This window comes from Micropterus dolomieu, linkage group LG10, assembly GCF_021292245.1.
Source record: "Micropterus dolomieu isolate WLL.071019.BEF.003 ecotype Adirondacks linkage group LG10, ASM2129224v1, whole genome shotgun sequence".
NCBI classification, from domain to species: domain Eukaryota; kingdom Metazoa; phylum Chordata; class Actinopteri; order Centrarchiformes; family Centrarchidae; genus Micropterus; species Micropterus dolomieu.
In genome coordinates, this window is record NC_060159.1 from 8,378,144 (window position 1) to 8,391,940 (window position 13,797).

At 41.4% G+C, this 13,797-nt stretch overlaps 1 protein-coding gene across 2 annotated transcripts in view; it reads left to right on the forward strand.

The window, feature by feature from the left end:
• Positions 1-11,068, forward strand: part of clic5b (chloride intracellular channel 5b) — a 14,883-nt gene extending 3,815 nt beyond the window's left edge. Inside the window, exons 1-6 of one of the 2 annotated variants that reach the window (XM_046061513.1) lie at positions 3,078-3,330; positions 6,659-6,768; positions 6,867-6,992; positions 7,646-7,752; positions 8,014-8,195; positions 9,425-11,068. In XM_046061513.1, the coding sequence (XP_045917469.1) occupies positions 3,280-3,330; positions 6,659-6,768; positions 6,867-6,992; positions 7,646-7,752; positions 8,014-8,195; positions 9,425-9,589 (741 nt within the window). In that variant the 5' untranslated portion in view covers positions 3,078-3,279 and the 3' untranslated portion in view covers positions 9,590-11,068. Of the gene's footprint in view, positions 1-3,077; positions 3,331-6,658; positions 6,769-6,866; positions 6,993-7,645; positions 7,753-8,013; positions 8,196-9,424 lie in introns of those variants that run through there. The other variant, XM_046061512.1, reaches the window with a different exon arrangement.
• The last annotated feature ends 2,729 nt before the right edge of the window (positions 11,069-13,797 follow it).

Genomic DNA, 13,797 nt, shown 5'->3' on the forward strand with positions numbered 1-13,797 from the left:
AGATGGTAGAGTCAGAATTTGGCGTAAACAGAATGAGAACATGGATCCATCATGCCTTGTTACCACTGTGCAGGCTGGTGGTGTTGGTGTAATGGTGTGGGGGATGTTTTCTTGGCACACTTTAGGCCCCTTAGTGCCAATTGGGCATCGTTTAAATGCCACGGCCTACCTGAGTATTGTTTCTGACCATGTCCATCCCTTTATGGCCACCATGTACCCATCCTCTGATGGCTACTTCCAGCAGGATAATGCACCATGTCACAAAGCTCGAATAATTTCAAATTGGTTTCTTGAACATGACAATGAGTTCACTGTACTAAAATGGCCCCGACAGTCACCAGATCTCAACCCAATAGCGCATCTTTGGGATGTGGTGGAACGGGAGCTTCGTGCCCTGGATGTGCATCCCACAAATCTCCATCAACTACAAGATGCTATCCTATCAATATGGGCCAACATTTCTAAAGAATGCTTTCAGCACCTTGTTGAATCAATGCCACGTAGAATTAAGGCAGTTCTGAAGGCGAAAGGGGGTCAAACACAGTATTAGTATGGTGTTCCTAATAATCCTTTAGGTGAGTGTATATTGTCTATGTAATCCGCACAAAAAAAGTGTAAAAACAAATATTTGTGGGGAGATGTACAAGCTAAGCTGATCTGATTTATATTTACTGTACTGATGAGTAGTATTGATCTTCTCATCAAACTCTTGGCAAGAATAGCAGAGATGTTGAAGCATTCCTTTAATGTTTACACAATATAATTCAAGAGGAAAAATACAGACACTGTCCAAATTACCCACAATACATACATTTCATGCCCACATACATGCAGACACACATTTGTCAATACATAAAAACACCATAATAGAGCATGGTTAGACGAATCAAAACTTTGTAGATAAAATAAGCACAGGTGCACCTTTAACCAAATTTGATGATTTAATCAGTCATTTTTGCTACATCTTGCTTTCTCGAATCTACATTTTGGAAATATGGGGCAAAAAATTCTACCGGGGGCTATGTGCCAGTGTAATGGAGACCAGAGGTTCCATCCTGCCTGTGTGGAAAGAAACCTCAATCAGTGATAGTCAAGGTTCACAACATAGTATTAAGTGCTTTTACTCCATTTCAGTTGTTAATTAGTTTAAACAAGATAAAACAAACAATGTCAGTACTCACCTCTTCCTGGTTGTCTCTTCAGCAGGGGGCAGAGGCAAAGGAGTGTTGTAGGCCCAAGTACCTGCTTAAGAGCTGCAGGAGCAAACCATGAAGCTGAGAGGGGGGGGAGTAAAGCCATCAACAATGCTGATTTATGTGATTATTTTGAGTATGCTTTATTGATTTACTAATAGAAATTTGTATTTATGTAAATATTCATTCTTTGGGCTCTATTTTTCTGTGGTGTTGGGTTTTTGGGTAAATATTTATTATTCTAAATGATGGTGGTCCCACCTGAGTAGTTTTACCCACTTAAATACCTGCAGGAGGGAGTGTATAAAAAGCAGCGAGTTACTTTCAGTGTAAGTTTTGTTGCTTGTTGGTGTTGCTGTCTCCTCTTGTCTGTATGGAAGACTATAAATGCCACGTTTGTGCTTGTGTTTTACTTCCGTCTCATGTCTCTCTCTGAAAAACGTAAAGCCACCGCCAGGCCATCGGACAGCCAGACTATTTCTTTACCTTTGGACAGAGCAAGGCTAGCTATTCCCCCCACTCCCCCCTCCAGTTTTTATGCTAAGCTAACCGGCGGTTGGCTGTAGCAGTATAGTGTCCGGACAGCCATGACACTGGTATCAATCTCGTTGTTTTTGACTACCGAATGAGATCTAAACCTGAAAAGACCTCAGTTCTTTATCACGCACTGTTTTGTGCATGTGGGTGCTGTGAAACCTATTGAGACTGTGTATTTTGATTAAGGCCTACACAATTAAACTCACCAAAACCTAAAATAACACATTTAAAAACTACTCACCATTTTCCCTGAAACACTGATAATGAACGCCTTCTTCCATGGTGGCCCAGTAATGGTTTGTGCTGCATGGTGGTATGTTAGCCAGGAGAGGGGGCTGCTCTATAAATAGAAACTGTTAAAAAATTCTTTCTGCTTTCATCTTACTTTCAAATTGATTGATGATGAGAGATTGTATTCTTAATTATAGCTCTCAGAACTCTGCCTGTTCGAATGAAGCAAATAGTCAGTGTGACTCTATTCTTTCAGTGTGTGCTTATACAGATTTCTTTGCAGTCAGACCTGCTTTTATTTTAGTTGCCCTACATAGGCCCTTTTTCTCTAAATTTATGCCAGTTCCTGCCTTAAAACCAAAGCCAAGCTTGAATAATTCACAGAGGAATCTTCTTTAGGTCGCCTACTGGTGATCAAATATAACCTGTCGTGTCCTGCCTGAGTCAAAAATGTGGGCATGCAATTCATTAAATATGAATGCTCACTGCTGCTGCTCTGATGGAAAGTGACACAAATATGTTAGAAAATAATGAAGAAAAAAATAGAGAGTGCTGCACTGGGTCTAAAACAATGGTTATGTTAATACTGAAGTAAAAGATCAGGTGCTCTTCAAGGATAGGTCAAATAAAAAATAAAAGAACAATGACTGCCAGTATACTATTAGTGGAAGACCACTGTATTGGCAGGCAGTTTAATATATATTTCAATATACTTGAGTAATCCCAAATATATTTGATATTTGAGAAATTTTATTTTTGATTGTTCGTGATGTGTCTGGAAAAGTCCCAAAAAGCAAAGAGACCCTAGAAAAGTCAGAAAGTGAGGTGACCAGTTTAGGACAGACAAGACATAGATAAGAGAGGGGGTGATGGTAGTGATGTATGTTAAGAGGGGAGTTTGGTTGCAGTAGTGGGAAGCGAGTGATGAGGCTCCACCCCCTGGTATAGACTGACACCTGTTTTCCACTTTGTGTCAGTCAGAGCTAGCTCTGCTCTCCATCTGTGTCCAAATCAGAGCGCAGGGCTCTCTCTACATGCCACCTGTAATCATTCTCTGCCTCACCTGCAAGACATAAAACAAGGGAGAAGACAGCCTCTACAGGACCAAAAGGGCAGTGGAGATCTTGAATCGGGGACGAGAAACCAAAACAGCTTCTTAAGGTGTGAGGGATTACTGCCAGCGGTTAGAGGATAATCTCAGAGAAGATATCTAGGTTTTTTCATCTTTTTCTGAAGGATGTAGACCTCCAAGGATAAGCAAAGGACTGTAGTTAAAAAAACAACTAAAGAATCAAGGTGACAGCCAGAACCAGGCATCATGTCCACTAACGGTCAAGACAGAGACCCTGATATCGAACTTTTTGTCAAGGTAAGACAGAGACAGAGCTATGGTTACAGTATTTTCTAAAGTTACGTTTTAATGAAAGATAGAGACAGTATGTCAGCTGGACTTCCAGTGTAGCGCCACTGTGTGTCCTGGAAAGCTCATGTAACGCAATAGCAGAGGTAGAGTTACAGCAGCACCGGCACACTCTTCTCTATGTTGACCCAGGATTGTAGTGACAGTGATACTGAAGCTGCCTGTTGGTTGTGGGAAGCTCGCACCAGGGCACTGCTGCGGTACAATTACTCCATCTGACACATTGAGAGGCAGCCAGACTTTTTAAAAGGACATTATGTAATTGATTAGATGCTCCAGATTATTACCTAACATGGAGCAACAATGATGAAAGTACCAGCCTGGAAGTGCCACCTTCAGTAGATGCAGCAGTGTTGTTTTGTTCTCCATGCACTTGAGGCCCTGTGGGAAATGTTAGAGGCAGATGAATCTACCTGAGGCAGGTTAGGTGGAAGCAGGTGGAAAAGCTGTTAATTGGCTGGTGTGAAGGCTGCTTTTAGCCAATTCACCTCCAAGGAAACCAGTTAGCTAGGTAACTGAAAGTTCACTGTCACGCGGTCGGCCTGCATCAGCCTGTAAGCCTCGCCGTTCCTCCGTTGTTTCAGTACTTTGAACTCTTATTTCTAGAAAGCAAAAATACAGTGGCGAGATCATTTGTGTGTCATCTTACATTTTGTTACTTGTTCAATAAATGTTGTTCTTAATGAAACCAAATTCCCTTTTGGCTCTAAGAGGTGTGTTAAGTGCAGAGCCAGTCTGATGCACAAACCTTGTAGTGGTGGTTTCCATAGAAGCTGCAGCCTTGATAGTAGTTTTTCCTCATGCTGTCGGTTGAGATGTGACCTAGATGGACAGAGAACTATCCTACATGGCTGCACCTCAATCTAATATATATTTCATTATATTGCACCATGATATTTTTGGGTTATTGTGGACTGCCCGGTTGAATCTTAGCTCTTTTTGTTTAAACTCCACTCAAGAGAGAGGATCTGTGCATTGTAGAAAAGCATGTAGCAGCAAGACCATGGGCTACACCAGTATCCCAGTGATGAATCTCAGGATTGAGACATAAACCCGGGCACTGAGGCTCCAGTGAATGAAAATGTAATTGGGATCCAGCGTTTTTAGGGCTTGACCAATAGTTGAGAATAAAAGTCAGGATATCTCCGCTGCAACCAGTTTGAGGATACTTATTTTAGTCCCCCAACATTATGGAAGTATAATATTAATTATACTTTTACTGAAAACCTTTAGTCTGTCAGTTTTTTTTGTGACAAATCAGAAGTTCATGAATTATAATACTCTGATTGACTGCAGTGGCAAGCTTGGGTGTTTCTGAAAACATGGTACATATTGTGCGGTTTGTACAATTAATTTAGTTTTATAACGTGCTTTGAAAAAGAAAACTGCACACTGGTATTAAAACAACAACAAAAAAGTTATTCACATTATTAATCTGAGCCTGGATATCTGACCTTTCTATTGGAACAAAGTGCATTTGTACAGGCGACTTGAAAGTGTTAACGGCCAAGTCTTTCAGTATTAATTAATGACACACAAACTTAAAAACGACAACAACAAACATAAAACATGAGGAAATGTTCTGGTTACTCTGCTTTGGTAATGATACAGTAGATTGTCATATATTCTCATTACAATTTGTGGAAAGACAAACCACGGACACTGAAGCCCAGTTCTAGACCAGTATACATGTATGTGACGGATCATATGAAGTAACATTGCCTCCAGTGGAGCCCACTCATCATCAGATCACTCAGCGGCTCCATGCGCTCACGTTCCTTGTGGCCACAGGCCCACTTGTGTGCGACAGCTTTTGTCTTCCATGTTCTAGAGGTTGATTGGCTATTATCAGCGGCTGTGTATTGTGTTACAGCTGTGCCGCTGAGCCTAGCCATAACAATGTGCAGACAGAAGCATCACATGCGCTCAGGCAGCATGACAGCACTGAGCATCAATGGCTGGCATACATACAGTTGGCTCAGCTACTTTTAGACAGACAGCTTGGTTTTCTGGTCTTTGCTAGGAGCAGTGTGCTGCTGGGCACGTGCACTGAATGGCAATACGTACCTCCATGTAGTATATTTTATTTGTGAATTGACTGCTGGTGCCGCATCCAAGTAAATCATTTATTTATATTTGTGATATTAGCCAACTCAAGTGCACATACTTCAATGAATCTGCTGGTTTGTTAGATAGTTTAATTTCAAAATCCTTCATGTGATAAATGAAGATAACTATCTCCGCTGTCAAATCTCTGCTCGTTCTGCTGACCTTGTGGTCATTGCACTTATTTTGCTGTGTGTTGTGGACCCCTGTGTGACTGCAGGCTTACAGCTCTGACCCTGCACTCTGTGCCCTGTTGGCCAGTGAACCTGGCGATCGAATCACTATGTATAATTCAGCTGGCCCAGTGGATCAGATGTCACTGTTGCTGCTCTGCTGTGTGGCCATACATGCCGACACATCATCTCACCGCATGCACACAAGTATATGATGCAGATGAAGTGATTGCATGAGCAGTGTCGCTGTAGGGAGAAAGACGTGCAGCTCCTATTTGGTTATTTTCATGTTTTATCCTCATTTGACCAATAATGTGGTCCTGTGTAGGATAAAAAAAATTCTGGAGCCAATGGTGAACTTTGGATAAATGCAAAAAATTAACTATTTGTTTTGTCTTTTTCATATTGGGTACATGATGGCAAGAGTATGCTGGCAAATACCCAGAGTGCACTTTTGGTTTGACTATGTCCTTATCATGAATTTATATCAGGGATTTAAGGGTGACGTATTTATGTGACTTTGCCAAATATTTACATTTACAGCCCATGACGCTTCTCTGAACAATCTATCTTACTAGTCAAATGAAAGTCAAAGATAACAGTCAGCTAAATCCAACATGCATTTAAGTGTTAGTAGCAAGGTTGCCAGGTTCTCAGAGACACCAAGTTGTGGCCGAGGATTTTCTCAACAGCAGAAAGCTTGTGTAACAAGTAAGGGGGGTGTTCTGCAGAGATAAATACACTCTCGCAAGATCAGAATGCAAAGATAAATAGCTTTTAAAACAAAAGCCTTAACATCTGCCAGATTATTTACGTGTGAGAAAACATTGACGTCTGCCTGTTATAATGCAGTCTTGCATCTCTGCATCAACTTAACTCGATGGTTTTTTTTCACAACCACACCTGTATGTGTATGTTTGCCTGTGTACCATAACATTTATTATTTATTTATTATTTAATCGCTCTGACTTGTTTTCCATCATCTTGTTTGTATGCAGGCAGGCAACGACGGAGAAAGCATCGGCAACTGTCCCTTCTCTCAGCGTCTCTTCATGATCCTCTGGCTTAAAGGTGTTGTGTTCAACGTCACCACAGTCGACCTCAAAAGGTTGGGATACGGGAATGCAAGCGTCCATCACAAAAAAAACCCCTCAGGCACTTGCCCGGGTTCCTCATGACATATTGCTTTCTCTGTGTCCTCTATAGAAAGCCAGCAGATCTGCACAACCTGGCTCCGGGGACACACCCTCCTTTCCTGACCTTCAATGGAGAAGTCAAGACCGATATCAACAAGATCGAGGAGTTTCTGGAGGAAACGCTTTGTCCTCCGAAGTAATTCAACTGGAAGGTTTTACAACACGTAGTTTACAGTGTCAGATTATATCACTGACTACGCGCATGCTGCTTTCGGTTAGATTTATTTAACTTGCGCAACGTTGTTGAAAGGACAGGAAACATTTCAGTCCAATAAAAGTGAATATGTGCTGCATTTGAAGACTGATGTTAACTGATATAACTGGTTGTTGTTTATGGCTGTTGTAAATCTTTTGTGAATGAGTATATACAGTCTGTGTCTCAGGCCACTTTGTACATTTAAAATTTGAAAACAAAAACCTTATGTGCTTCACTGACAACAGCCACAGCTTTTTTGTAACTTTAGAGACATCAAGACAGGTTTATTGTTTTTTTGTTATTATCTTTCCGCAAAATAAAATGAAAATAAACGAGAGCCAGTGTGTGAGCAGTTGCGGAGAAAAAGGGCAGATTAAGTAAATCTTTTTTTTATTGCCTGCAAAGTTTTTTGTATTATAAATGGACCTTAGTGTGAGAGAGCTTATGGGGCGGGTAGCCAACTCGGTGTGAGTGTAACATGTTTTCAGTCTGAGCTGAGCTCCAGTCCAGGTGTTAATGCTATCCAGATGTTTTGGTCTGATGGCGTCTCTGACTGCGTCTTCTGCCTCTGCCCCCCTCACCCGTCTGCTCAGGTATCCCAAACTGGGCGCCAAGCAGAGAGAGTCGAACACAGCTGGAAATGACATCTTCGCCAAGTTCTCAGCCTACATCAAGAACACTAAACTAGAGGCCAATGCCGGTGGGCTGCTCATTTTGGACCATTTACACTCACAGGCACACACATACTCACACAAAGGAACAAGATGAAAATCACAGCTAAATATTATTTTCCTCCACTAGGTAGTAGCAGAGTCTAGTATTTAAGGATTGCTTATACTCATATATACTGCTATATATTCTGCTGTGCTGCCACCTAGTGAGGTTATCACTTCATAGGTCATGTCACCACTTTTACCTTTTAATAGTATTCTGTGTGTTTTTGTGTGTGACTTGGGTGTAGGTCTAGAGAAAGGTTTGACCAAGGCCCTGAAGAAGCTGGATGACTACCTGAACAGCCCCTTGCCAGATGAGATCGATGCAGACAGCATGGAAGAGGAGAAGGGCTCCAACCGATGCTTCCTTGATGGAAACGAGCTCACTCTTGCAGACTGCAACCTGCTGCCTAAACTGCACATAGTCAAGGTAAAGAGGGAGTGTACCTGGGGAAAATATTCATTAATGTAAGTTGGTTTATATAAAAACAAATTGTTTTTGATTTATATTTTCTTGGATATCAAAGTACAAATTATCGATGTTTGGTTCAAACTGAAACATGACATCAGAATGACTTTGGTTGATCCCTCACACTTCCTCAAGCGCCACCTGCAGGGGTATAACCAGATAAATGCTAAACTAAAGACATTCCCCTCAACCTCAGCCGTACTTTGTGCAAATTAGCACATGTTAGCAAGCAAAGGCACTAAACTAATATCGTGAACACATGGTTTTAGACTCTTAGTCTTGTTTTTTTCCTCACATTTCCTCACTTGGGGCTTGTTGATAGTAATTTACCTTTACGTTTATTAAGGCGAGACACCACACCAATGAGGATTTTGCTTCAATCTGTCTATTTTCAGATTTCTGTTTATTTTGCAACTATTATTACATACTTTCATAAAGTGTACAAAACAATCTTAAATAATAATAATAAACATTATTTTTTGTCTATTTTACACCAAGTCCATCAACTTCAGATTGCGTACATTTCATCAATGTTAGCACAAGTAAAGGTTTTACCGCCCCTTTTTAAAACTCTCTACATTAAATCATTTAAAAGCTTGTTTTCTAGAGCACAATGTCAGCTAGTTCATAAACCATATATCTAAAACATGTGTTCATATGACATGTGTCATTATTGCGTAAGCTTATAGACATTTACAGAGGTTTATTTAAATATCTTTTATTGTTCTCATTTTATGTGGCATTTTATCTGTAAAATTGTTGGGGGAAAAGGGTCCCTCACAATATTTTCCATAAATCCATGAAAAAACAACATTTTGATAAACTCTTCTGTAAATATCTGTCCATTTAGTATATTAACACAATAAAACCCCCCCAAATCATCTGACTCTTGTCAATGTGCTGGAAAATGGATTTGTGTGATATGCAAATGAATGCATATTTAATAAGAAATACCTCATTTGCATATTGAAAGGTTAAATACACAAAAAAGGCCTATTTTGACTGTGGTATCTTAATCTTAATTGAAAAAGCAACAAGTCATCTCAAAATTCAAACTGATGGTAAAGTCTGACAATAAAAAACTGGTGGTACAGTTATAACTGCCCAAGGGTGGACTTTCAGTGTCTGACAAGATAAATCAAGTTTGCCTTCAGTTCACGTTAAAGTTACAGCTTTGCCTTCCCTCCTAGGTTGTTGCTAAGAAGTACCGCAACTACGACATCCCCTCAGACATGACAGGCGTGTGGCGGTATCTGAAGATTGCCTACACACGTGATGAATTCACCAACACCTGTGCTGCTGACTCTGAAATTGAGATCGCCTACAAAGACGTGGCGAGGAGACTGGCCAAGTAACTCACCAACCAGATCAAATAAAATAAATTAGCAACACAACACAACTCCCTCCCACCACCACCACCAATTTTAAACATAAAAGTGACTCCTCACTGTGTCATTTCGAGTCTTCTTTGTGACATTTTCAGAAACCTGAAATTCATAGTAAACAGGTCAGATAGTGCAAAGGTCTGTGTGTTAGGGTGGCTTCCTTCTACTGCTTTACAGCTCCAGATGTGATGGATGAGATTCAGCACAACGCCTAGGCTATATGGTTTTGCAATTACACAGACAGACACAGCAACAGAGAAGTGGAGCAGAACATAAATCAAGCACATTTAACGTAATTCACAGGTTTCAAACCAGATTCAAATTTTGCTGCTGTGAAATTTCTGACATAACACTTTCACTCAAACACGATTGTGTCTGTCTGTATTTATTTCTCATAACACAAAGCTCTCTTTCATACATACTCCACCGGTCCATACGGCCAAACATTTTAGTAGCTGCTGATGTCAGGGCCGTTCGCTTTATTTATTCCTAAACCCACAGAAGTCTAGACTGGCTCCAGTGTTTATTATCAAGCTTTGGCTCCTGGGGAGACACCTTGATTCATCTGTGATTGACAATTGATGCTAATTGTGCTGAATATGACTGTTGCGATCTGCGGATTCATTTTGATTTGTCATTCATTACTGTATGCGTTGCTGTAGTTTCTTGAGCTTTTGCCTATCTTCTGAAAGATTGATTTTAAGAAAGACTGATTTTAATAATAATGTTTGATGGTGTTGGTTTGACAGAAAAAAATATTATCTGCAGAGGGCATTGAACAGTGCTTGTTTCTGAACTGGTTGCATGCATGAATCTGTTTTTAATTGTCATATTTAAAACCTCATACAGAGCCGCTTTTTTAGAAATGAAAGATTGTCAACTATGTGCCTTTATTTGGAAGTAAAAAAATCCATGCCAATGTCACTGATGGACTCCTTCTCAAAAAATGTATTGCAGCCAGCACCAAGACATTTGTTCTCCCTGTAGCTGTTAGTGTTCAGTCAAGGTATTGATTTTATCTTAGGTTACACATGATATTATGAATGGAGAGAGTATTTATTGAGCAGCCCCAATCAGGCCTGATTAGGTTGAGCCATTAGTGCCGCGATGAAAAGCATCTTCCAGGCCAGGTCCACAATGGTCAAGAGGCCCTGCCCTCCAGCCCTTCGTCAAAGGGACATTTCCTCCACTCTGAGGAGTCTATCAACATCCGCAGCCTAAAGTTCAAGTCCAAAAGTTTCATTGTCCACGCAGAGGAGGATGGAAATTTATCTTGGGGCTTATCGTCTTTGGCTTGGTGTCAGGCTGCAACTATAGCGAGACTTCCTTGAAGAACCATAAGGCTCTTGTGTGGTTTGGACAAACATATGATATGAAATTGGAGCATGATGACTGAGAGCCTTGCTCATTGCGAAGCTCTACAAATAAAATAATATTTTCACAGATCTGCTTCTGCCTTTTCTTTTCCTTTCCAGCTAGGTGATCAATCAGCAATGATACTTTAGTGGTTGTCATGAAAGGAGGGGTGAGCGGTCTGTCTCGGTGATAGCAAAGGTGCCATTGGAGCCTGGCTCTTGGATGCTGGATCCTGGTCATGAAAAGGGTTAAGTGTGCCTGACTGAGTTGATCAAATCCAGTGGTGCAGGTCTGTTTCTCCATCCATAACAGAGAGAGAGAGAGAGCGAGAGAGAGAGTGATGACCGTTGACAGGCTTAAATAGAGGCTTCCATGCCAGGGATCAAACGCCATCCCTCTTCTCCACTCTCTCATTAAGACGGAAAACCCGAGCGCCGCCATCCGATCTGTCTCCATTTTTCCTCAAAGGAGTCTAACTTGAAAGATCTGCGCCTGTCGGATTTACAATGGTGGGCGAGTGGTGTTTACTGAGACATGGCCTTGCCAGAAACAACAGTCAAAGAAAATAAATGGAGCCTGCCTAGTGTTTCCACAGGAGTAAGGAAATATGGAGCGAGACTTGTGCCTTGCTGTTTGGTAATTAGTACCTAAACATCCCTGTCCTTGGATCCCATCGCTCACATCCAACGTTTCTGCAAGCTGGATAATATACAGTGGAGCATTAACGTCAAACACGTCTGGTCATGGGGCCTGGCACGCCACATTAATCTGTTATAACACTCCCAGTGGATCTACCAGTCGCTGGCCTTGGCTTGGCCACCATAGCATAGGGAGTACATATAGGCTGACAGGGACTCACACATAGTGCACTTTTATAGCCAGGTTTAGTAAACCTTTTCAGCTCAGGCATAAATTGTCTAAATTGAGTCTTGCTTTGAGACCTGAGCTGATTAAAACAAACTGGTGTGTTTGACGTTTGAGGACCTACCAGAAACAGACCTGTGATCCAATTAAGGGCCAGACCTGTAGTTTAAGAAATACTACCTTATAGACTTCTGTGCTCCTTGCAAGTACACGTCATATTTAGCAGCTGCTTACCATAGATATTGTACCCACGAGATACACACATATGTTTCAGCCTGAGGTGAAGTTAGGTTTCACCTCATACTGCTCTGCTATTTTAGTAGTAGGAGCCCTGTAGTATCCATGTCCTTTATCTGCAATAGCAGCAGAAAGGGCTTCATTTGTTGGGTAATATCCTGTTCCGCACTTTTTTCAATTTGATCATACATAGGCCAGACATAACTCCAGTTAGTGCCTCTCATGTACCGTAAAGACATCTAATCATCTGGATGAAAAAAATATTGTTGCACAAAAAAAAAAAAAAGAAAGGATTTTTAACATGCTGCTGAGGATCCAGACGTGGATGTGAGTGTGGTCACATCTCGCCTCGTTTCGTAATCCAAACAAAGAGGGTATTTCGGAAATGATAAACGTCCTTGCTCAATTTGAACTTTCCCATCATTTATAATGATCTATATTGTTGTTACTTTCTATAACTTTATATTTTCATATGAAAATAACACTTTTATATTTTTCTTTTGTGGTGGCCTACAAAATGAGCAAGTCCATATGTCAATTCCAGCTACCTGTTGGAAACAAGTTTTGGTACTTCGAAAACAGGTTTTTCACGCAGTGGACCGAATATTTCTTCATCCAGATGGTAAGTAGAGTCTTTGAGGATAGTTAAAGAACTTTCAGAGGTAAAGATCGCAGAGTATTTGGTTTTCAGGAAAACAGATGCTTAGCTTTGTGACTTACAGACTCAGCTCTCTCTTGCCACTGACATACTCATTCTTTCAGGAATGACTAATTGCTGTCATTCCTGATGATGGGTAATGACTTACACGTGACATCAACATAGACCTATGGAGAAGGTGAAAGCTGAGGTCCTACAGGCCAGAGAAGGAAGTGTCTAATCAGAGCATGGCTGACAGGAACCATGTCATAACAGGAGATCATGTTTAAAAGAGAGACAGAGCTCTGGAAGACGAGTCCTCATCTCTTCCACTCTGAGACAGAGCATCTTAGAGAGTATCAAATTCTCAGCAGGTCCCCCAACCCTCCTCCGCTCGCCTGCCCTTGGAGGTTTGAGTGACTTGTGGTGAAGCTTGATGGGGATTATTGATCTGCCTGGCGCGCGCCTGCGGTTTCGGCGTAAGACTGACGACCTCACCAGAAAGAGTTCTTGGCACACACTGGGCCCTGTCTTAGATCAGTGGTAGGGCCGTGTGGAGGCTGGGACAGGCCTGTCGTGGCCTGAAGTGTGGACTGTTTGAGCTTGGAGCCAGGTGATCAAGACATTTTTCTCTGTATTTAAATAATCAGGCCCAAATGTAGGCAGAAGATAACAATAAACATATCTGATTGGCTTTTTGGAGAGGAGTAGTTAAAATGAGTAACCATGTCTGCAGACAGCAGAGCCCAGGGGTATTTATGCTCTTGGTTAGATTTACTGGTTAAGGTTTCAGTTCCAGTTGCGGACCACATGAAATAATCCATGGTCACTGGAGAAGGATGTGGACACTGTGCTAATTATGTGAGATGATGATGTCAGGTATTGATACCTACTAGTGAGCCAGAACTTTCCCCTCTATTCTGTGTTCCAATGTATATAACCGCACAGTGGTGACCACACTCCCTATACGACCACACTCACATCCACATGTCGGACATGTCTGGATCCTCAGCAGCCCTCACACATCCGCACTGTCAGGCGGGCGCTCACTTTATCATTCAAAGCTGTAAATCATTGCTTCGCC